The 23,934-nt window shown below is 41.2% G+C and overlaps 1 protein-coding gene across 3 annotated transcripts; it reads left to right on the top strand.

The window, feature by feature from the left end:
• The first annotated feature begins 123 nt into the window (after window positions 1-123).
• On the top strand, window positions 124-20,366 carry PSMA1 (proteasome subunit alpha 1). Of its 3 annotated transcripts, XM_029582607.1 has the most exons (11): window positions 435-625; window positions 851-921; window positions 3,625-3,669; window positions 7,069-7,170; window positions 8,160-8,263; window positions 9,945-10,033; window positions 13,648-13,718; window positions 15,080-15,209; window positions 16,273-16,352; window positions 18,358-18,462; window positions 20,021-20,366. In XM_029582607.1, exons 2-11 carry the CDS (start codon window positions 919-921, stop codon window positions 20,075-20,077), a joined length of 786 nt encoding a protein of 261 aa, XP_029438467.1. In that variant the 5' UTR covers window positions 435-625; window positions 851-918; the 3' UTR covers window positions 20,078-20,366. The 3 variants fall into 3 exon arrangements, with proteins under 3 accessions (XP_029438468.1, XP_029438467.1, XP_029438466.1); XM_029582608.1 differs by lacking the exons at window positions 435-625; window positions 851-921 and adding an exon at window positions 124-275; XM_029582606.1 differs by lacking the exon at window positions 851-921 and having other exon boundaries at window positions 602-625.
• Window positions 20,367-23,934: the final 3,568 nt, after the last annotated feature.

Genomic DNA, 23,934 nt, shown 5'->3' with positions numbered 1-23,934 from the left:
TTCAAAAGCACGCGCACATTCTCCTGCAGGCCGCTGACAGCCCTTATCGGGCGTGCACAGTTCGGCCGTGATTGCGTTCCCAGCAGAGAGCCTCCGGCCTACATCACAGAAAGTGAAAGAAGCGGCTCCGCCCACCGCGGCGGGGGGGGCGGAGCGATCACTCCGGCATCGGCTACCTCTGCCTGCTTAGCTTACAGGCGCCGCGCGTGGACGCCCGAGCGCATCGTCTCTTCTCGCTTCCTTCGGAGTGGCGTTGCCGGCGGCAGAGCACCATGGTAAGGGAGAGGCCGGGCCGTTGCAGCCCCGGTCCCTGGCTGATTTTCTTCGCGCTGGGAGACCCCCCCCCCCTCCTCCTGTCGGTTAAGGTTTAGAGCCGGGTGGTGGGATTGGGCAGTGAGTAAGCATTCTTAAGCTATCGCCCGCGCGGCCTGAAAAACTCCCTTTCCCCTTCCCGGGGAATGTAGCAGTAGGTTGCCGGGGGTCGGTCCCCCACCGAATTGGGCCTGTGCTGCCGAACGATGTCGGGCTCTCGCCCCGAGGGGAATTACTTGCAGAGCTCCGCGTTGCTGCTACCTGGAAGGACGGCGCCGGGGTTTAAGCTACGTCCCCTCTGGGAATGCGAATTGTAAGCGTGTGGCCTGCTTTCCAAGAGGCAGACCCTGTTTGCTTTCACTTTGTATGTGCTTATGATACTCTCTGCTCATCATTTCCTCATTCACTCCTGCACGAGGAACGCGTGGCCTTCCACCAGCCAGTAGAAGCTGCTATTGAGTGATGTCTGCTACTCTGAGCAATGACTTGGCTAAATCCTGTCCTTTTTTTTTTTTCCTTTGTATTGGCTGTATGGTAGATAATAGACACATAACAGAAAAAATTACTAGCCATAAAAATGTTACAGCTGACTTAAACTTCTGCTTTATGGTAGGTTTATTCTGTGAGTTTAATTTTTTTATATCATTACTATACATGTGCATTATGATAAATTATTGCTTAAGTTTTATAGCTTCATTTATTTCCAACTTTTAACCGTTTTTTTTCCACATTTCTAATTAGAAAAATCAAAAGAAACAAAATAGGATTGTAGGGCCCACCTCAACTACACGTTTTCTTCTTGGTTCAAGAAAGGCATAGATTTTCTTATTCTTGAACTTAACCCATGCTTCTCTACAATTAAAATCTCTGTTCATATCCCATGCTTGACTTCAATACTGTATTGCCTATTGAATGTCCATTGAAAGGCTATTCCATACCTCCACAACCTTTTCTGTAAAGAAGTATTTTTGTTAAGTTGCTCCTGAGTCCTTCCCCCCCCCCCCCCCCTTCAGCCTCATACCATGACCCCCTTGTTCTAGAACTTCCTTTCTTTTGTAAAAATGCTTACCTCTTGAACATTAATTTTATCTCTAAAGTATTTCAATACATATATCTTCCTCCTCTCCTTTAGTATGTTAATTTTTAGATCCTTGGATCTCATGCAGCTTATCATGCAGACTCTTCTGTATTTTGTTAGCTGCCTTCCGGACTATTTTCTGTTTGGTTTATATGACTTTAGAAATGCTGTATCTAGAATTGGGCATAATACTTTAGATGAGGCCTCCCAAAGATTTGTACATAGCTGCTTTTTTTTTTTTTTTTCTACTGATTACAAATCTCCCTAGCATTCCTATGATTGTAACTAGTGCTTAGTTGCCCCGTTGAAAGGTAAGGTAAAAAGACAAGATTTTTTTGGTGGGGGTAGGGTGGAGAGGGAGGAGTTGGGAATTTATATGCTCATAGCTTCCAAGTGGAGGAATCTCAACTGGGCAAATTGAATTTGCCAATTTGGACTTTTTCTGCTGTCATTTACTGTTAACCACCCCATTTCAACACATACACATGTTTTCTGAATGAGACATTTCTTGAAGCATGACAATGCTGATTTTTTTCTGTCTTAAATCACACATACAAATTAGTTATAAAATATCAAAATTATCTCACCTTCCAGTGTTTGGTATTACTTGCCAATACACGTCTAATGATTTCTATTCTTGCAGTACAAATCAGGCAGGTAAAATTGTTCCCTGGTCTAGTACCTTGCCCCTCATTGAAATATAGAATATGATGATTAATAAATACCATAAGGCCTAATTTCAATCCTGCTGTAGAGATCTCAGTTAATGTCTGACTTTGCCCTCACTTCTTCTCCAGTAAGGAGCCTCTGCTTATCTCATTCTTTCTTGAATTTACTGTTTTTTGTCTGCCCCATCTCCACTGGAAGGTCATTCCTTACATCCACCACCTTTTCCTGCTTGTGATAGATGGACTTTAATATTACTGAAAATAGTTCTCCTCCAAGTTGTTTTCTTTATAAAGATCTGTCATAAATACTATTAATGAAAGACAATTTAATTGACATGGGTGAAGAAAATCTTTAGAAAACTTGAGCCAATCATGAATTTTTTAAGAACCAGAGAAATATATATTTTTTTATTCTTCTATTCAATTTTTTTGTTCCACTTTTTTGTTTTGCTTTTTATGTTTTATTTTTGACTCTTAGCTTTCCAGTTACTCTAGTTTTCCATTTGTTTCTCCCTTCAGATTCTGTAGCTTCAGCAATATGATTCCCCTCAGACTGAGTTTGAAATGGGTTATTTCTGCTCTTGTCCTGGCCAAAACAGTGGTCCTTCCACTCTCTGCACTTGGAGGTTTTCCAGCCATTGATTACATTTTTCTAATAAAAATGGAGATTAATCACGAACTTCCCAAGAGTCATCTTGGCAGGTCATTCACAAACAGAATCAATCATAAACTTCTATATTAATGACTCCAAAGTTACAAATAGCCCAGTATACTTTTCCTAGTATGTTGTTGCACATTGGACATTTGCTGGTACAATATGAAATTATCTCTGAACATGCACAGACATCTGGTCAGCATCAAGCTTGAACACTGTAAAGAGAAATAACAAGGAACAAACTTTAGCTAAGTGTTATGCTGTTTAGCAGTTTTAATGGCCAAGATGTGTTAAAATCCTTTATCAGACATTTGACAATATAAATAACCATGGAAAAAAAGATTTCTCTCTATATTAGAAATGTTTAATATGTTCCTGTTTATTGTTTTTAAATTGCAGCTGAAAACTGGTAGTCTGTTTTGCAGATCTATGAAATACAAATAAACAGTATCATCCTTTTCGTAGCAGATACGATGCTGTTAAAGCAATAAACACTTATTTGAAACCTTGTAACCTGTTCATTATTTGAAATCAGTTGGTGCTTAGACATAGCTGTACAGCGTAAATTCAAATGCCATGCTAGCATTTTTGCAAAAACATCAAGTTTGGCTTTCAGGTGTTCCTTTTATATTTAACTACTTTGTACCAAATGGAAGTATTACTAAGTGCTGTAAGTACTATTAAACAGTAAAGTAACCTGAAAGTTCCGGAAGAGAAACAAAGCAAAGATAAAAAGCATGCAGAAGGGGTCTAAAATAGTAGAAGTTCTCTTTTCCTTTGTGCAAATCTGACATTGTAACAGGATTTATTGGAAAGGAGCTGAGAGAGGATTTAAAAATAAAAATCTTACAAGTTGCACATGCTGTTTTTTATATTTACAGATTGGTTTTGCTTTTTTTTTTGTTTTGTAGTTTCGCAATCAGTATGACAATGATGTGACTGTTTGGAGTCCCCAGGTACAATTTTGCTTTCTTTGGCATAAAGCTGCTAGTTTTGTTTTGTTTTTATTTCTCTGCTCCAAAGCCTAAAATTGCCTCCAGGGCATTGGGTCTGTTGACTGGGGAGCAGCTTTCTCCTTTAGACAAGAGTTATTGCTGCCCTATTCAACTGACAGTATCAATCAACATATATTGCGGAGGTTTATGTTTATAAATCTCCTCCTAAGAAGAGTTATAGGGAATCATGCCAGGCATTCATGCCTAGTGAAATAAGGCAGTGAAGGAAAAGCAAGACTTTCTACTCTGGATATGAATATGCAAACTGCAATTCATTTCAGAAACCTAAAAGCCTCAAATGCACACTTTGTTTTGTAATTATGAAATAGTCTTCTAACAGGCAGTTGCTATGAAGGTGCTCCAGGAGGTGAGACAGCTATAATACAAAATTCTGAACATCCATGTAATGCTTCATGATGTGAATGAGGATGGTCTTGGTGATCATAAAGTTATTTTTATTGCCGCAGTAAGGTTTACGATTTGGTTAGTGCTGCATGTTGTTATGATGAAGATTAAGTTTAACACAATTTTTTATAGTGAGAAATGCATAAAGTTTGTTGCTTCACAGCTGTTTCATCGGTCTTATTACATAACCTAAAAATAAACTTTGAACTATCAAAAGCAGAACCTCTGGAAAAATGATCAAAACTTGTGTGTGCCGTAAGCATGGACTTCTGTTTTTGCACATACCAGTTTTCTGATTATGTTGGATGGTGGTAGATTCTATGGTATACAGCTGTGCTCGTAACTTTACCCCTGGCAGAATTTGTAAGATGTATAGCATTTTAAGAAAACATGGTGATCAGACAAAGCATGTTAATTTTTAATGTGCTTCAGACTAAACTATTTTATGCATCACAGAATAGCACAATTAAACCATAGCAATAAAGGAAATAATAAAATGGTCCTGTTCAAATGTTTGCAAACCCTTTAGTTCTTAGTATCATGTATTGCCCCCTTTTTGCATCGGTGACAGCTTGCAGTCTTTTGTGATAGTTGAGAATGAGGCCCTTTATTTTCTCACGTGGTAAAGCTGCCCATTCCTCTTGGCTAAAAGCCTCCAGATCCTGTACATTCTTTGGTGGCTTAGCATGCACTGCATGTTTGAGTTCTCCCCAAAGTAGCTCACTGATGTTGAGGTCAGGAGACTCTGGTGGCCACTCCAGAACCTTCACTTTCTTCTGCTGCAGCCACCAAAGGGTCGACGGTCTTATTATGTTTCAGGTCATTGTCATGTTGGAAAGTCCAAGTGTGCCCCATGTGCAGTTTCCTGGCAGATGAATGAAATTTCTCTTCCAATGTTTTCTGATAAGATGCTGCATTCATCCTGCCATCACTTTTGACTAAATTCCCTGTGCTGCTGTAGCTCACCCCCCCCCCCCCCTCAAAACAGCAGAGATCCACCTCCAAGCTTCACGATAGTGTGCATCTCTTCATAGTGTGTATATTTCTGACCATAAAGTTCAATTTTGGTTTCATCACTCCATTTCTTTTGTTCCAGGCGTTTTGAGGCTTCTCCTGATGCTGTTTTGTGGCATTGGCTTTTTTTCTGGCAACTCTACCATGCAGCCCATTTTTGTTCAAGTATCTCCTTGTTGTGCATGCTGAAACACCCACCTCACTTTATTTTAGTAGAAGTTGCTTCTGGGTTTTTCTTTGCATCCCAACAAATTTTCCTGGCAGTTTTTTTTCTTGGATTACCTATCCGGGGTTTAGTATTAACAGAAACCATAATTTTCCACTTCTTGATCAGAGTATTGATTGCCATTTTCAAATCTTTGGATATCATTTTATATCCATTTCCTGATTTTATAAAGTTGAGCTACTTTTGCTCGCAGATCCTTTGACAGTTCTTTTGCTTTCCCCATGCTTCAGTAATCACCAGAGTCAATGCAGCCCAGACTGAAATGCACAAGGGTTTCTCAAGAGCTAAGAACCTCATTGACTGTTTATACACAGACACTAATTGCAATAAGACAAGGCACAGGTGTGGATACCTACTCTTCATTGTCATCTCAACATGTGTGTGTCAACTTGAGTGTATATTATCAGCCCAAACATTCAAGGGTAATGCAGGCTTTTGAACAGGACCATTTTATTATTTCCCTTATTGCTATGGTTTGTTTAATGATAGTTTAATTTGAAACACATTAAAAATAACAGACACACGTTTTGTCTGACTACTCATATTTTCTTAAAATGCTACACATCTTACAAATTGTGCCAGAGGTATGTAAATTTATGAACACAACTGTATTTTTCTCAGTTTGCATGAGGTGGGAAGCAGGTGGCATAAGAGCAGGGGAGTGAGACTATGAGGTAAATGTGTATGGCCTGCATTAGTTATTTCTGTTTGTATTTGCCTTCCAGACAATAAGCCAAGTATGGTAGGAGTACGCTGTGGTCAAAAGACATGAGGCATTTTCATTACTTTTCTGATCTTTAGTTTTTCAAATTAAAGTAATTTAAAACAAAATGTAAAAAGATGTTTTGAGTATATTTTTTCTTAGCGTTTGGGTAGGTCAATACCAACGAGTGGGTTATGCACCTCTGCCAGCAGATGGAGCAAAAGCTGAAGTCACGGCCATATAGTCCCATCTTGACATCAGCCCGTCAGTATTCTCCGTCTCCAGCAGATGGTGGACATGCATTTCTCTTCAGGGGATTGCCTGTGTGTAAAAAGAAGGAATTGAAAGGAGAAAATGGACAGAAGAGATGTCTATATAGCACTGCTTGCTTCATGAGGTGTTACCACCGTGGTCCCTTCCTCAGTCCAGTAGCCTTGACTGGCATGGACCTAACAAGAAAAATTCAATAGCGGTTGCAGGCCAAGAGAGGCTCGGCGGTGAAGGTTTTAGCCCTCTCCCTCCCCCCCTGTAGCCGGGACATAGTAGGTAGATCTGTAACTTATTTCTGACTGGGTATAAAGTTGTACTGTTTAGATTTAAACCATTTTTTTTTTAACTGTTTAACACATAGCTGAGTATTGCAGGCGCTCAAAAAAAAACCAAGGCGTTTAGTACATTTCGCCTAATTGCTTTGGAAGTCAAGATAAAATAGTACCTCCAAGGCTGTTAGAAGGTAATATGTGCTTTGTAAAGAAAACAAATGATGCATTTTTCCTAACGTTTGGCTCCTTTAAGCATTCATGTCCTTTAGGGACTGTGAACGCTGCCTCTAGCATCCCGGGGAGTGAAAGACCTGGCCTGGGAATCGGACCCTGTTCCTCTGCATGGCAGTGCCTGTGTCTTCCTTTTTGTACACAGATACTGGTTTGAGAGTTAGGTTGTCTTTGAGAACTTACTTCGGTGGCCGTTAACAAACACATGCTCACTTTGTTACGCCTCTTTTCTTTAACAGGGACGAATTCATCAAATAGAATATGCTATGGAAGCTGTGAAGCAAGGCTCTGCTACTGTTGGCCTTAAATCTAAAACCCATGCTTGCGTAGTAGCTCTAAAGGTGAACTGGAAACGGTGTTTTTTAACGTGTCAAAACAGAAGTTTTGGGATATGTAATGTACTTAGTTTGTGTTTTGTAGTGCTCCATGTATCCAAATATTTTTGTGTAGATAAGGCTCTTGAAACTTAAGCTTTTTGTGTGAAGGATATTCTCTGAAACTGCCAAGTGATCAGTATCCTAATTAGAATGGGTAACAGTGCCTGTTTTAAACATTTTATATGGTGGATAAGTTTCGGAACATTGGGGGCTAATTTGCATTTTGGGCACAAAGAGACAGATTTTTTCCTGTTTTTGTTCCAATAATGAAAATTCTCCTTAAAAAAAAAAAGGCCCTTTTTAACTAAATGCTGTATTGCTTTATTCCCTCTGTTAAAAGGCTCAACTCTTTTGGGCATTGTTTTACTACTCCGTGGAAATAATCACATTTTGAGATGGACTCTAAAGTTCTTAGTTTTCAGTTGAGGAAAAAAAGAATAAAAAAAGTCTTTCCCGTCTTAGCTTTGTGTGCGCACAATAATAGCAGCAGTGTTTACATTAGTGTGGGCTCTTATTTTTAATTACTTGGCAGCTTCAGATCTTGGCACACGCTCCCTTTTCAGAGGTCTGACTGATGTGAAGACGTGCAGGGAGCTGAAGCAGAAAAAGCAGAATCCCTTAACAATTGTAAAGAATGTAATTTAACTAAATGAATCCTGTGAAATCCAGTTCTAACCTTGGTGCTAAGCGGCGTTTAGAAAAGCAAACATTTTGAGGGTGAGAGATTGTTGCTTACAGCACTGCAAAGTCCTTCAGTGTGTGTATATATATTTATTTTTTATTTTAGAAGCAGTCTTTCCTGTGTCCCTGTCTTCTCTTGCGCTTGCTTGAGTTGTAGAGCAGGCTGTATTCCTTATTAGATGGTTTGAAATGTTTTACGTAGGCTTCTGTTGATGAGCACAGTTTGTTTAAAGCCTGCATAACATTTTGTATGTTTTCCCCATTGTGTTCAGAGAGCACAGTCCGAACTGGCAGCCCACCAGAAAAAAATTCTGTTTGTGGACAGCCACATTGGCATCTCAATTGCTGGATTGACTGCTGATGCAAGGCTGTTGTGGTAAGGAACTTGTTAACACCTAAGAAATAACCCAAGGAGTGAGTTTGCTGCCTCTATATCCTTGGCTAGCTTCTTTACTGAGTAAAGCTTTTTATGATTTTGGTTAGGATTCTATATACTAGAGATTGATAGATATGGAAAATAATATACTAGCTGCAGTATTCAGGAGGCATATTGCTTTTAATTCATGCCACAGATCTAGTGGTAAATGCCTTCTAATGTTGCCTTCACTTTAAGATCTGATATCCTATGCCACTTTTCCATTTCCCTCTGTCAGAACCCTGATTTTGTAATTTCATGTGGTTAGAATGATACATTTGTAAGTGTTCTATTGGAAAAAATACCAAACTGGTTTACATTAGCATTACAAGAAGATTACTGTACAGCTGAGGGCATCTTAAAACAACATTCCAGCGCAAGTGACCAAGAATAGTTCATCTTAAAATGCTTCCTAGAGGCTTATACAATTTAAATTTAATTTAAACACTTGTATTCCACTTTTCCAGCTTGGGAACACAATCGGGGCAGATCATAACATATAATGCTCCCAATATGGCAAACACAGTTACAAAAATTCAATATAAATCCATGTAAACAGTACTGGAATCCCACCCATTCCCATTAAGACCAGTGTAATCATAATCCAGGTCCATACATATGTCTTAAAATCGACTGATGGGCCTGCACTGCAGTATTTAAGCCCATAGTTATGTTCTTCCAAATATATTCAGAAATTATGATCCCACAAAAAGAAATATGACTCTTACAAATAATTTCTAATCAGTTGCCACAGGACCCACTTCAAGAAGGGTAAATTATATAAAAATGGGTCCAGAAAGCTAATACGTAAGCCACCATCTGTCTAAAATGATCCCAACAGGATAATATGTGCTTCTCCAGCATTACAACTGTTAATTTCTAGAGGAGCCCCACCTTCCTCTAACCAGAGTCCCTAGTTTTCTGTGGCAGCTCAAGGGTAAATTCTGCAGCAAAGTTCCTGAAATTCTGCGGCAATGGCTGCATTAGCATAAATGTAAATATATTTGCATATTAAAGTTATGTAAATGTATTTTTTTTTTTACTTTATAAAAATCAATTTCTGACATTTCTTGTGTGTCCAGTTCAATCGTTTGGTCCTTTTTAGGGTGACGAGATCTCGAGGGAGGAACTCAAGTAGGACTGGCAGAGGGCTAGAAGATGGAAGGATAAAGAGGGGGGAGAGGAGGATGGGGGAGAGCAAGGGAATGAAGGGAGGGGGGGGGATCCAGGAATTAAGCAGGAGAAAGAGAGGATCTTAGATCAAGAGAGAGGGAGGGTTGATATTTCCACAGCCCCTCTGATCCACTCATGCCCTTATCCCCAGCCCAAGAATCATCTTGGGGAAAGGAGGGGGGGCAGTCGTCGTCATACCTAGGGGTCAGATTTTGGGCTCATGATGGTCCCGGAGCCCTGATGCATTTTTCACTGTAGTGACTCTGATAAGTGAGTTAGGAGGGTATATAAAGTAGGGGGAAGATCCCCCAGCTAATTGTAAATGAAGTTCTTGTGGTGTTAAATCCCAGCCTTGGTTCTTTTGAGTTGGAATCGAGCAGGAGGAAAGTGCTGGATAAAACAAAAAAGCTTATCTTATTTTATTTTTTTTGTCAAACTTGATTTTCTTTCTCTCTTTTTTTTTTGACAGTCATTTCATGCGTCAGGAGTGTCTGGATTCTCGATTTGTGTTTGACAGACCTCTTCCTGTGTCTCGTCTGGTGTCCCTTATTGGGAGCAGTATCCTTCAATGTTAGGAGTAGAACACGCCATGTGACTGCCCTTTTTCTGTTCTTGCCCATGCTGTGGAGGGGCTGATGTTTGCAGGATTTAGTCTTGAAGTTATTGGCGAGTTCCCAAATCCAGCTGCTGCTTTTTCTTGATTTCACAAGCATCGGCTGCAGCTATTTAAGCATTGAAAGATGAGAAACAATGTTTGTTTGTGTTCCGAACACATAATCCTTCTTGACCTGGTGACTTCTGGCAGCATACAGAGGTGCTCATGCCAGGCAGGAGATCCGGTTTGGGAGCCTACAGTTCAGGCTGGTGGAGTCTTGAAGTGGTGCACATGTGAGTGCTGGTATCCCCCCAGGGAAGAAGGTGCTTGCTTGGCAGCTTCTCTCGCTGATGCTTGAAGAGTCATCGGTATCGTGTACATTACCATCCTGAGGAGAAAATGCTGAAAAGGGCACAGACAAGCAACTATTAGTAAATTAAGTGGGGGATTTTCTTTTGCAAAAGTAATCCTGAGGTTATGTGTTACTTTTCGACTAGTTGTTACCTGGTGAAGATTCATCAGAGGCTCTTGGGCCCTGTGCTCAAACCTGCCCTGGGTCCAACCAGAGACTCTTGCCCCGTTTCCCCTTCATACCTCTCATACTCTGGCCTCCCCTTCCTCTGCCGCCTTCTGGTGCTGTGGTCTCCGGAGTTGGGTGGCTCAGAGCACCCTCTAATAGCTGGCGCTGCTGTAGCACACTCTCCACGGTACCTCCTCTCATGGCTGGCACTGCTGCAGGTCTAACTTATCCCGTTAACCTGGATAAATACGAGTATCGCTACTTAGTTGGGTAAGTTTAACCGAACAAGTAGCGCCATCCCAATCCGCCCACTGCCCGCCTATTAGATTACCAGCTATCTGTGGTGGCCGGTGAATATCTGGCTACATTCAGCAGCCACTATTTAGCTGAATAAGTAGCTGCTGAACATAGCCGGATATTAAGAAGCCACCACTTAGCGGATAAGTCTTCCTGTTCATACCCCAGATCAGTCCGGACCAGTGGGTTTTGAATCCCTACCAGCAGATGGAGGCAGAGAAAAAAAAAATTGAGACAGTGCTACATACCAAGAGTGCCACCTGCAGTCCTCAATATTTCTCTGTCTCCAGCAGATGGTAGATGTGCAAAACCTGCAGTCTGGAATTTAAAAAAAAAAAAAAAAAGAGAGAGGAGGAGAATTAGCTTTCAGAGGAGTTAGGTGCCTTCGTTGGTCATCCCTCGGGTAGAGCTGGGGGAGCGGGGAGTTGGTTTCAACCCAAAACATCCAGAAGGCTGAAAGCCAAGGGTTCTGGTTCTCTCAGCAATTCTGTGGTCCCCTCACCGATGTCTGTCTGTCGGACACAGGAAAGTTCACTTTTGCTTGGTTCTGGGGGAAGCTATAGCTTTAAAAAAAAAAAAAAAAAAAAAAAAAAAGTATTTCCTAGCATGTAGACAGACAGACTCAGGACCAGTGGGTTTATGCTCCCCTGCTAGCAGATGGAGACGGAACAAGCTGACGTCACAGTATATATAACCCTGCAGTGACCCCAGCCTGCCAGTATTCTCAGTCTCCAGCAGATGGTAGACGTGTATCACCCTATGGGGATTGCTTTTGAGCTTTTTGGAAGGAGAAATTCTAAATTCAGGAAAAGAAATCCTCATTCTGCTGCGGTGAAACCTAAAGGTCCCTCCCCCAGTTGAGAATTCCTGAGGTGATTTCCATGGTCCCTCAGAGAGGTGTGCCTAGGTGTGGTTGCTGGGATTCCTGGCATGGACTTACCTGCTAATTCAGCTGAAAGGTAGCAGGTGCAGGAGGCAGAGCGTGGTGGTGACGGCAGATGCCCTCTCCCCCGCAGCTGGAGACCATCTCTGTACTCGGCCGGTAAGTGCTGAGTTCAGGTAAGGTATAAAAAAAGGAAGTTTTACCTTGAATCAGTCAGAGGGGTTTCAGGACTTCCTCTGGTCTCCATGCCCGGCGCGCTGTACTGACGTTCGTTCCCGTTGTGGTTGGGGAACTGGGCAGCCTGGCAGATTGAACAGCCCCCGGTGGGCTAGGCCCTGCACTTTAGGTGTTTTGTTTTGTTTTTTCTTGCACGCCACGTGATAGGCCATAGCAGCAGTTTTTGCGTGCTTTTGTGCGTGTTCTGCTGCCCTCTATAGGCCCTTCGGTGTGTGCTTGGTTTTTGGGTGCGTTGTTTACATGCACAGATTTTTTTTATTTTTTTTTTTACACGCTTAACTTGGCGCACAGGTGGTGCGTGCGCCTTGTCGCACTTTCTTCTAGGCGCTTATTTTTTTTGGGCACATTTCATTTCTGAACGCGAGCCTTTCCGACGCACGTTTACTGCAGCGATTGGTGCCAGTAAGCAAGAAGCCTAAGCGTCGTCCTGTTTGTGTTGCCTGTCATATTAGGGCTTCTCAGCCTGTCCTGGCTTCTAACCTGTGTCGGCGCTGCTCAGACGCGCAGGGAGAGTTGTCTTCCTCGGAATTTGCTCTTCCCACGGCCTTGACTGGGGGGGACGCGACGCCAGATCTTGGTTCTTCCTCGACTGGCTCCTCCTCCTCTGGCGAGGGCAGTTCTGTGGGACCAGCTCCAGTTCCTTCTGGGCTTGGTCTGGACCCGGCTGCTTTTGCTTGGGGTGGAATGTTTTTTTCAGGGCTCACGAGCCTTTCTTCAGGCGCAGCCCTCCGCTTCCCCCCTTTCTGGCTGATTCGACCCTCAGCCGGTGGCTCCTTGTCTGCTCCATTTTTACTATATATCCCAAGTATGGGCTGTGTAACAGTTGCTTAAATGTCGCAGTGGTTCTCGCATTCAGTGTAGAGGGGGCTTGGGTACACCCCACTTGTCTGAACTGATCTGGGATATGAACAGGAAAGGAAAATTAGTTCTTACCTGCTAATTTTCATTCCTGATCAGTCCAGAAGCCCGTCCCCATAGTTGAGAGAGACTGGGAGGTATCTGATTGTAAACAGTATAGATATGTTGCACCTTGGTTTGGCTGAAGCTTTTCAGTTCCTTGTTTGGATGTAACGGCTCCAGATGGATGGTTGGATGGTTCCTGCTTACCTTGGCAGGGGGAGTTCAAGTGTTGCCAACTTATCCATCTTGACTTGGGTACAGTTTCAATACTGAGGACTGCAGGTGGCACTCTTGGTCTTGTAACAGTGTCTCAGTTATTTTCTCTGCCTCTTTCTGCTGGTAGGGATGCAAAACCCACTTGTCTGGACTGATCTGTGGTATTTCAGGAATGAAAATTAGCAGGTAAGAACCAATTTTTCTCTATCCAGCTTAAGTAGCTTTGAATATTGGACTCTCAAAGTTTAGGGAGACGTGAGTGGCTTAGTAAGTGAGATCTTGGATACTGCATCTCCATGTTAAATAGTAGTAATTGGCACAAGATTACCCTTGCTTAAGATAGTGGATGACAGAAATTTAGGCAGGTACGAGTTCTGGTTAAGCTCGTGCTCTTCTCTCTGGTTTGGTTTTGGAACAGAAAATGCTGTTTGTGCATAGGATTAAAAGTTCTTGAAAATAAGGTAAAATAACATTTTTTTTTCCATATGCTGGCATATAAATTCCTTAATTTATAATTTTTCAAGAAACCCAAATACCAACACAACGTTATGGCAGAAGACCTTACGGTGTGGGACTACTTATTGCAGGTTATGATGTATGTAATCTGTCTTGGGCCTGCCTTTTGGGGAAAAGGTGGAATATCAAAGCTTTAGTAAAATTAGTCATTTTATGATGTCTAATAATAATGGAATTGTTTTAAAGATAAACTTTCTTTTGCACCCCTTGCTCTACCTATCCACATCAGCTACCATTTAGTTTTCTTAATCCTTTTGTTTACCTCTAGGGAGGATACAGACTGCTTCCCTATCGGATGGCCACCTCATCCCAGGTCAGTGGGACAGACTGATCCAGTTCTGGGTTTTTGCCCCATTACATGCATGGATCTGTATTCCTGGTTTTTCTTAGGGAAATCAGTGGGGGAAAATCAGAACTTCTAATCCGTGCATGCAGTAAGTCAAAACCAGGATTAGATAAGTCTGTTCCATTGATGTGAGGTGAACTGGCAATCCTGTCTCTTAACGATCAGCCTGTAAGTTCTGCTTATAGTGGTGCATTTTTCAGTCATACTATATGCTACCCTCCATGGTCTCTGCTTAAAACAACTAAATGAGAACATTTTTCTCCTCTCGCATTCCTGCCACCCTCACTGTAAACTAAACTATGTGAAGTGCTTTGGCACACAAATGTTAAATGCGTAATCTATAACATAATTTAACAAAGGGATAAAATGTCATGCATAGTCCATGGGAGGTCTACAGTCAGATGCAAAAAAAAAATGTGGTGGGATATAGATACCAGTCTGTAAAACCTAAAGAAAAAAAGGTGATTGAGATGAAGGAAAGGATGGAAATAAGATTAGGCACAGTGAGAGAGAGGGATCGTGCCAGAGCATTTGAAGGAAATGTGAGAAGCAGCTCAGGGATTGAAGGTGGAGTGGGGGACATGCTGGTGGCTGTGGAACTTGTGTTCAACATGGGACTTCACGGGAAGCTAGCGGTGAGCATTGAAGGGTGGTTCTGTGCAAAAAATGTAAGGAACATTGAGACCAGCTGTGAAGCTTAAAATGAGCTGAATAAAACTGTACATGAACTACATCTTAATGTATAGATATAGCAAAGTGCATTACATACTATGTTGTTACCTTTTGATGTACCGCTTTCCTTGGACAAAGGTCTTCCTGGCAGTACTTCTGTGACTGGAGCTATTGAAGTTAACTTGAATGCATTTATGTAGCATATTTTAATCTGTTTTGAAATATAACAAACTTTAGTTCTGATTTATTACTAAGCAATTTTTCTGTAGATGTAGAATGGGAGAAAAACCTTAGTGGTTTGAAGTAATTATGTAAGAAAAGTTAGTGAAAATATCAAGTTTAATGTAATCTATGTTGTCCAGTAAACCCAAAACAAACAAGAAAACTTACCTGTTGTCATTTTGTGTATTTTGTTCATGTAGGACATGGGTCCTCACATCTTCCAGACCTGTCCATCTGCAAACTATTTTGACTGTAGAGCTATGTCAATTGGAGCCCGTTCACAGTCTGCTCGCACGTACTTGGAGAGACACATGACGGAGTTCTCTGACTGTTAGTGGCTTTCATCTCTCCATTTGTTTCTCAGATTCTTGAATCTCCTCATTTAACAGTCATTTTAAATAAATTATCTATGGTTCTGGTGAAAGAATGTTTCATGTTCTGGTTTAAAAAGAGAGCCAGTTTTGACTCTGTGGTGAAGAAGTTCAGCCAGGTCAGATAGGGCCAGTTGTGGCTGGGAGTGTTTTAATCGTAAAATGGGCAGTCTAGCCCAGGGGGTGGCCAACTCTGGTCTTCGAGAGCCATAAACAGGCCAGGGTTTTAGGATATGCATGAGGTAGATTTGCATCCAAGGGAGGCAGTGCATTCAGATCTAGCTCATGCATATTCATTGAGGATTTCCTGAAAATCTGGCCTGTTTTTGGCACTCGAGGACCAGAGTTGGTCATCTCTGAACTAGACAGTAGGGTATCCTGAGCACAAATGAGTTAGTTTAGGAATATTGTCTAAAGTAATTTAAGCATTTCTGTACTGCTTGTAATGGTATTCTTCTAGGGTACCTCTCCCTGAATTTTTCATAGTTAATGTGAATGTGTCCTCCCTTTATTCACATAATTTGTACAACTGATATTTAGCCACACATCTGGGCTTTATTCACTGACAAAGTCGACTTGGCCAGACTGATTAATTTGACTTTTTCCAGGGAGTAAAACCAAAACGCATAGCCCTTTGACCTGGTGATGAGTTGGTACCACTTTTGTTTTTCATCCAGTGTGTGATCAGCTTTTACTTTGTCACCATTGACCGGAGCTAATTACTGAGCCAAAATATTATTGAACCAAGTGTAATTTCAGTTCTAATGTGTTTTGAGTTAGTGTGCTATTATAGATGCGGTTACTCTGCAGTTTATTTAGGAAAGACCAGGACTTAGCTAACATAGGACCTGATTTTAAGTTTTTCCCTATAGATAAAGAATAGAAGAAAGGCTATAATGAGTCAGGACCATAGAGGCTAGCATGCTGCATGGAAAATTCTTCTTCTAGCTGTTAGTGCAGAAAGGATGGTTTTTGAAATAATTTTAAGAGTAATTGGTCTTTGGTTTCCTATTCATTTGTAGGCGGTCTGAATGAATTGGTTAAACATGGCCTACGTGCTTTAAGGGAGACGCTTCCTGCTGAACAAGACCTGACCATAAAGGTAAATGTATATCTCTAATAGAACAACTTCAGAGCTGTATTGTAATTCATTCAGCATATGTACTGCACATGTGCCAGGGAATTGCGTGGATAAATGAGTTGGTCATCCATATTTAGGAGAGACTAGCATTCAGCTCTGAACTCAATAGATGCTGCTGTCTGAAAGTGCTGTGGTGAACTGCTCTGATAAACATTTATTGTGTTCTTGTTAGAAAAACTAGCAGTAGCAGATATATTTTAAAGAAAATGGGTTTTTTCTTTTTTTTTTTTTTAACTTTATAAGATATTTGCATAACAACCCAATAAATGCTTCGTTAGGAAATCAGCATTAATTTACATAGAGGAAAACTCAAAAGAATTCCTCTGCACTCAGGCAGGCCAATCCGCACCGGTGGGAAAAGCACTACCGCAAGCAGATGAAGACAGAAAAAACTGATTCGCTGACGTCACTGACATATTATCCCTGCTCCAACATCAACCTGCCAGTATTCTCCGTCTCCAGCAGATGGTGGACGTGCAGTGGGGTTTGCCCTTGTTTAAAAAAAAAAAAAAAAAAAAAAGTGATCAAGGGCTGCCTATGTGGATGCAGATGTCCCATTGCTTAGGCAGGGCACATTCCACTAGAGCTCAGGTGGCCTCGTGAACGGAGAGTCAGTTGTTGTCTTCTGTTGAAATTTGCCAGGCAGCAACACGGTCCTCCTTTATATACTTTCTCTAAGCATTACTGCTTGGATGTTGAGGCTCAAGAGGACTCAGCTTTTGCACGTGCGGTGTTGACGGGAGGACAGGTAGCCTCCCACCCATTTCAGGAGTAGCTTTGGTACATCCCACCCCTGTGACTTGGCCTGCCTGAGTGCAGAGGAAGGTGAAATTGCTTTTTACCTGATAATTTCCTTGCCTCTAAGGAAGGCAGGCCAATCCACAACCCACCCTGGGCTGCCTACTTGGTTTTAGTTTGTCCTTTGTTTGGGGACGGTGCAAAGTATTCTTTGTTGTGAGTCATTTGAAGGTCTGGTAAGTGAAATAACTAACCCCTAAGATCAGTTGATACATTTCTATTGAGCTGAGTGCTTTCCAGTTGGCTGGGAGTAATGAGTCGTCTGTTAAGTCATATTCCAAGTATAATCAGTTTCTCCAGAGTTTGGCTTTTCTAGAGATACTGGCAGGCTGATGTCGGGGCAGGGCTATATGTCAGCGATTCGGTTTTCTCCATCTGCTGGTAGGAATGCATAACCCACTGGTGTCAAGTGGCCTGCCTGAGTGCAGAGGAAAGGAAATTATTCGATAAGTCTTTTCACCATAAACTACATCAGTGCAAACCAGATCACAATACTGGGGAAGATTCAAGTCCACTGCTGAGAGGAAAATGAAGACTAAACAGCAAACATTTTTATTTAACCAATTTCTATTCCATCCATCTAGAAATCTTGGCGGATTACAGCTTCACATACATAGTTAAAGAAGTTTTATTGATGTATACATAGTGAAATACGATAAAACATGACAATACAACCAACACAAAACAGTATAATAATAGTATAACATCCGTAATGAAATTGTCAGCAAAGGTGTACTGAAAGAGGTGTGTTTTAGGGACTTTCTGAAGTGGGTAAAGTCTCCCTCAGCCCTAATCTCTAAGGGGAGGGCTTGATGGATCTCTGGTCTGTCCCAATATGGCAAATCTTAGTCTTTACGTATGTACTAATGCCTTTATTTGGTATGAAATATATCAAGAAATAAACTTGTGTGTACGGTAGTACGAAATCATTTTATTAATTCATTGGGTCATTAAAATGAATTTGAGTGCTATAGCTATGATCCAGTGTATTAAGACACAATAACGTAAATAAGCACAAGAAATGATTTCCTAAATGAGATTCAGCTTTGACGAAGTTAGTTCATTTCCCTCCCTACTCAGGAAGTAGCAGTTGATTCCAATATTTCCTAGAAATTAAGAGTAATATGAAGCATGTCCTTTTCTTACTCTTTAAAACTATTTTCTCCAGAATGTTTCTATTGGGATTGTTGGTAAAGACATGGAGTTCACTATATATGATGACGATGATGTGGCCCCGTTCCTGGAAGGTCTGGAAGAGAGACCGCAGAGAAAGGTAACAGATAACATACTTGGATGTAGGTTACATACAGCATTTGAATGGGGTGCTTTGAGATCTGACCATAATCTAGTGAAGACACTGCTGCTGCAAAACGATTGTAGGTTACACATTCATGTTTTTGTATCAGTATTGATGCAGTGCTTGCTGCTGAAAAAGAAAATAAAATGTTTTACGTATTTAAAATTTTTATTCTGCCTAGTCAGAGATTCAAGGTGGTGTGCAAAAAGTTACAACTCAGAAATACCGGTATTAGTAACATAACATTTTCAGAGAAATGATTTACAGTTTTTCAGTGAAGAAAATGGTGAAAGGTTTACAGTGGATTCTACATATACAAAGTACTGTTTAGAATTTCAAATAATTCCTTCCTACGGAAGTATTTTATGTTAGAAGAACACTTATCTATATTAAGGATATACTTAAAATAGAAATCCATTTGGCTAAGGTTTCAGAAATCAGATGAGTGGATTTTTGCAGTTGGGGAGAGAATCCATGAAGCAGGAGCTAGAGGTGTCTTCAAGCCGATCAGGGAGGTGGGATCAGGAGGAGGAGAGAGTCTCTGATCCCCCCCCCACACAGGCCTGAGGGGCAGCAGTAGGGCCAGGGGGAGAGGAGAGAGGAAGAAAGTGCATGGACTGAGGCGAGAGAAGACTGCACCAAGGTTGGGTGGGGAGTGATGGAGATTGAGGGTAAAAGGGAGACAGGAAAGAGGACTGCACTTGGCTGGAGGGAGAGGGGGTTTGAAAGCGAGAGGAAATAGGACTAAGGACTGTACTGTGGTAAGGTTGGAGGAGGAAGAGTGAAAGGGCTGCACTGAGCTGGGATGAGCAGTGTACGTTTGCCGAGGATGAAATGCACTCTGTGTCCACCACCAAAATCAATTATTGGGGGACAAGAATATGTGATGACTGTGTTTGTTTTTATCCCTGGTGAGTAAATCCTGGAGGACTTCTTGAATTTCTGCAGTTCATTCACATTTGTTGCTATTGGACACTGGATATGGAGAAGATGCTGCAAACAGATTGAACCTGGGGAATCTTGTGAAGCATCTCTCCTAATATTTACTACAGTTAGGCCAGTGCTACCATATTTGATATATGAAAATTTTACTTATGTTTTTTGGAACCCAAACGTATTGTTTAAGACTAAATTAGGAACTAATTTAACTGAAGTTTGATAAGCAGTTGCAGCGCATGCTGCTCAGGATTTTGGTATTTTAACACTTTCTAGCTTAAGATACTAGCATTCAGGAACACTCATGCCAGTTCACAAGTTTGTCCCCTTCTCCATATCTGATCTGACAAGAAAACTAGACAGAAAATGTGGGTCAAGCTTTTGTCTAGTATGTCTTTGTGAGCTGAATAGGCATCCTGTGGCAGATTTTCAGCAACACACAAGTGGCACTTTAGGAAAATGGATGTGAACATCAAACACAATCTGTTAAGTTAAATGAAACCTTACATGGGACATGCCAATTCCTCTCTGTTTTTTGGGCATAGATACATTAATATTTTAATAATAAAATTCTGTTACATTATTTCCTACCTACAAGGTTGCTCCACCTGCTGATGAACCTGTAGAGAAGGCTGATGAACCAATGGAGCACTAACTGTCGGGAACTATTCTACTAGCAACATTCAGCCTTACTGGAACATTCATCCAACTGCATTTGATCTGTACTTTGAATACGATACAGAATGTAATCATACTTTTTAGGGAGTTCATTCCTGAAAGAAGAGCATCCCCAAATTTTTCTCAGTTGTAATTAGGCACATTTTCTTCCCCAGAAATTCAAATGTTCATTTTATGAAAACTGTAGAATATTGCTTACTGTTTTTGTATGAAGATCATATTGTCTAAAGACGACTGTGGAATAAACTTTTTTGTTTTTCTTGAAACATTTTGAATTTTTCATCACTTTTATATTAGTACAAAGAGCAGTCCTATTGAACATAAGAGAACTAATTCAATATGCTAATCATTTTATATTAATGACACTTTCTGCAGTAACCTAAATCTTTTGGTTCATCTCTCAGTGCACAACAAAGCTAATCAATATGATGGATCGCAAAAATTTCTAAATCATGTATGTGCAAGTTACTTTTGTTTTGGAATCATTTTATTTTACTAAGCAATTTATGCAAGCCAGAGCTCAGAATACAGCAAAGAACTGTGCATTGGAAAGGCTTCACTATGTGTTGAACCAATGTTCCCTCTAAGGATTGCATTGCTGTGATAAACATTTTTGGCTACATTACCCTCTCTCTTTGGACTGTGGTGCCCTGTGCAAAAAAAAAAAACGTTGATGGTGCTTCCCCCCCCCCCCCCCCCCCCCCAGCTGATCTTTGCCGATTGGAGGCAAAAGAGTAAGGACGTCAAGCCTGGGAAGATGAAGGAGAAGGGTAATTGACCCCTCCCCCCCCCTTCTCAGATTGATATGGATTAGCAGGGGTGGGCACATTTGATATTTCCTCTTGACTTCAGCACTCTTCCTATTTCCGCACTTACCACTCCACTGCTGGCTTTAGAAATTTAGAAATACATATTCTGTGGATACAGAAATGCTTCATCTACAGAATAAAAAGACTTTCATTTTCTGTCAATCGTGTACGCCTGGATCACACATCCCCAGCAGAACTGAGCCCAAAAATCTCCAACACAATTTTCAGTTTTGTTTAAATAAGCAAGAAATAGAGCACGCCAACCATCAAACCAATCACTTATCTCCCCCTTTACAAATACACAGGACACCACGAACAAGCATAAAACATTGACTGTATCCCCAGACAAAAAAGGGGGGGAGTGGAAGAAGAGAAAACAAGCAAAAATAGCAAGACAAAAATCAAAGAACCATGTTTAAATAAAGCTCCATGTGGCTCAAGTCTTTTAATTATTTATAATCCTTTCAAAGAAAAACACTGGTTCACCACCAAACACTATCTTGGGTAATGGTCCCAGTTATTTGCTGCCCTTTGCGGCTGGAATAGAATATTATTAAGGCAAAGCAGTAAACAATCTTACAATCCAGTGGAGGCCTTCCTTGTCCCAGCCTCCACCGAAGAGTGAAATTTATCGCCGCACAATCCGACCCAGAGGGGGAAGTCACATGCAACACGTTCACGAGGACGCTCAGGCTAAAAACCATCGCCCCCCCCCCCCCCCCAACTAAGCGGGGAAGCAGCACACTTTCACGCTGCCCGGTGAGGGTAAGTGCGGCAACGGTCAAGTTCAGGTTCATTGCGCCCGACGCTGCAGAATTTCAGCAGCTACTCCCCATCATCCTCTGGCAAGACTGAAGTGAAGGATTCATTTAATTTTTCTGCTTTGGACCTTATCTTCTCTGAGCTCCTTTACCTCCCCTCCCGCCTCATCTAATAGTCCAACGGATTCCCTTGCATATTTTTAGTTCTAATGGATTTGAAAAGGTTTTTAATTATTATGTTTTTGCCTCTTTGGCAGGTCTCTTCAATCCCCTTGGCCTGATTTATTAGTGCTTTACTAATAAAACTCTCTGGAGTACTGAGAAAAAGGAGTTGGGGTGGTGGAATGGACTGACTCGTCTGTTCTATAACCTAGAACCAGGTGATTACCCTACGCCTGCCACTAAATACAGAAGAATCCCATCTGTTGAGCATAGAAAAGAAGTACTTTGACTGCCCCGTATGCTAGTTTTTGATTGAAATTAACCAAGGATACAAATATTAGCTTGGTTTGGGGTTTCTAAACTAAAAGATAGCTACACTAGACCTTTTCAAATTAGGTCATATGCCAGCCCACTAATAAAAACCACCCAACTTTGGAAGAAAAGGGAAATAACCGTGTGAGAATCCAGACCATTTTGCATTAGCAGATAACCGTTAAAACCCCTGTGATTTCTGAACTGATGTACAAAAGTTGTTTCTGAAATTGGTACAACTTTTTAGCTTTTTAATTCTAGAGGGTCGGCATCCATCTGAAATTAAGTAAGGATTCAGATCGACAAGTAGAAGAAGTGTTCTTAGGCAAAGAGTGAAGCTCAAGCAGTCGCGGTATTTTCTGCTCGTGTCGACACATTGACTCCTGTCACATATCCAGCTCTCTCTACCCTTCCCAGTCTGCATCTGTCATTATGCAGTGCACATCTTCTATTCTCTTTTTACCTGTGTTGTCCCAGTGGTGGTGCTGCTGCTGCTGCGTCTGCTGCTGCCACCTTGCCCCCATCATCTTCTGTCTCCTACATGGTCTTAACACCGCCACTTTCAATTTACTGCAGTCTAGCAATTTCCCCAGTTCTGCTTTAACCATCATCCGCATAGCACAGGACCGAAAACCTTGAATATCGGAATGTGGGACAAGCACACTGATGCTTTCAGGAACAGATTGCTTTATCTGGTTCACAAGGCCGTGACCCAAAAAAAAAGGCCATTTCCAAACAAACAGAAGGAACCTGCCAAGTCAAAAAAGAAATAGAGGACAAGTGTGTATGTGAAACTATGGCCCTTACTAAAGTCTAATTTTAGATTGTTTTCCCGACAGGATATTGAGGGGTGAGGTAGGTAAGATGGAAGGAAGTTGAGGAGTGTTTATTATCCAGCTCTTGTCTACTATGTCTGTGTTTTATTGCTAGCCTGGGAGGAAACAATAACAGTTTAAGTAGCAGTCATTTGTTTGAGATCCTGCTTAATAACCAGCTGCTCACATGTGACCATCCTGGTTTGGTAGAAGAGGGAGCTTTCCCTTATGCTTAGCTTTTTTCTTATAAAATCTGCATTCATGTACATTTTATTTAAAAATATTTCTAGCCCGCACCCTCCAAAGTTTGGAGCGGGTTATTAAAAAATATATATATATATTATTAAAATCAACCAAATCAGGAAATAATTACAAAACTAGAGACTAGCCGGTTAAAACAAACCATACTGACAGTGTCAGACTGGGAGGGAATGCAGATGCCATATAAAACTAGGCCCACAGCCCATCAAGGCATTGTAAAATAAATGTAAAGACATAACTTGTTTTCTGGTTGATTCATCTACTAATATTAAACTTGGAAAGGAGTGGTATAGCAGGGAAAGCTTTGCTCTGTAATGAGATTTTCTGAGACATGAGCTCTAGATTCCCTTTTGCTGTCAACTCACTGTGTGACTTAAGGCCAATAATCCATCTAGTGGTTATGCTCTTTTTTTTTTTTTTTTTTTTTTTTTTTTTTTTAAAAGGTACTAGGTTGGGGGTCACTTTTCACTCCAGCAGTAATGAGGAAAACGAAGCAAGTTCAAAAAGTGCCAGGTTGATTCCCTGGTAGAAAACTGCTGCTGAATTCATCTCTTTAGTTTGGGGCCTGATGTACTAATCATTTTTTCCATACAGACTGTACATAGATGGGGAAACCTTTTAGTACATTTGGCTGCTCTGGGACCCATAAGACTTGCCATACTGGGTCAGATTGAAGGTCAATCAAGCCCAGTATCCTGTTTCCAGCAGTGACCA

The sequence above is a fragment of the Rhinatrema bivittatum genome, chromosome 17 (genome assembly GCF_901001135.1).
Source record: "Rhinatrema bivittatum chromosome 17, aRhiBiv1.1, whole genome shotgun sequence".
NCBI classification, from domain to species: domain Eukaryota; kingdom Metazoa; phylum Chordata; class Amphibia; order Gymnophiona; family Rhinatrematidae; genus Rhinatrema; species Rhinatrema bivittatum.
Note: the sequence above shows the minus strand (reverse complement) of the source record. Positions and strands in the feature narration are given on the sequence as shown.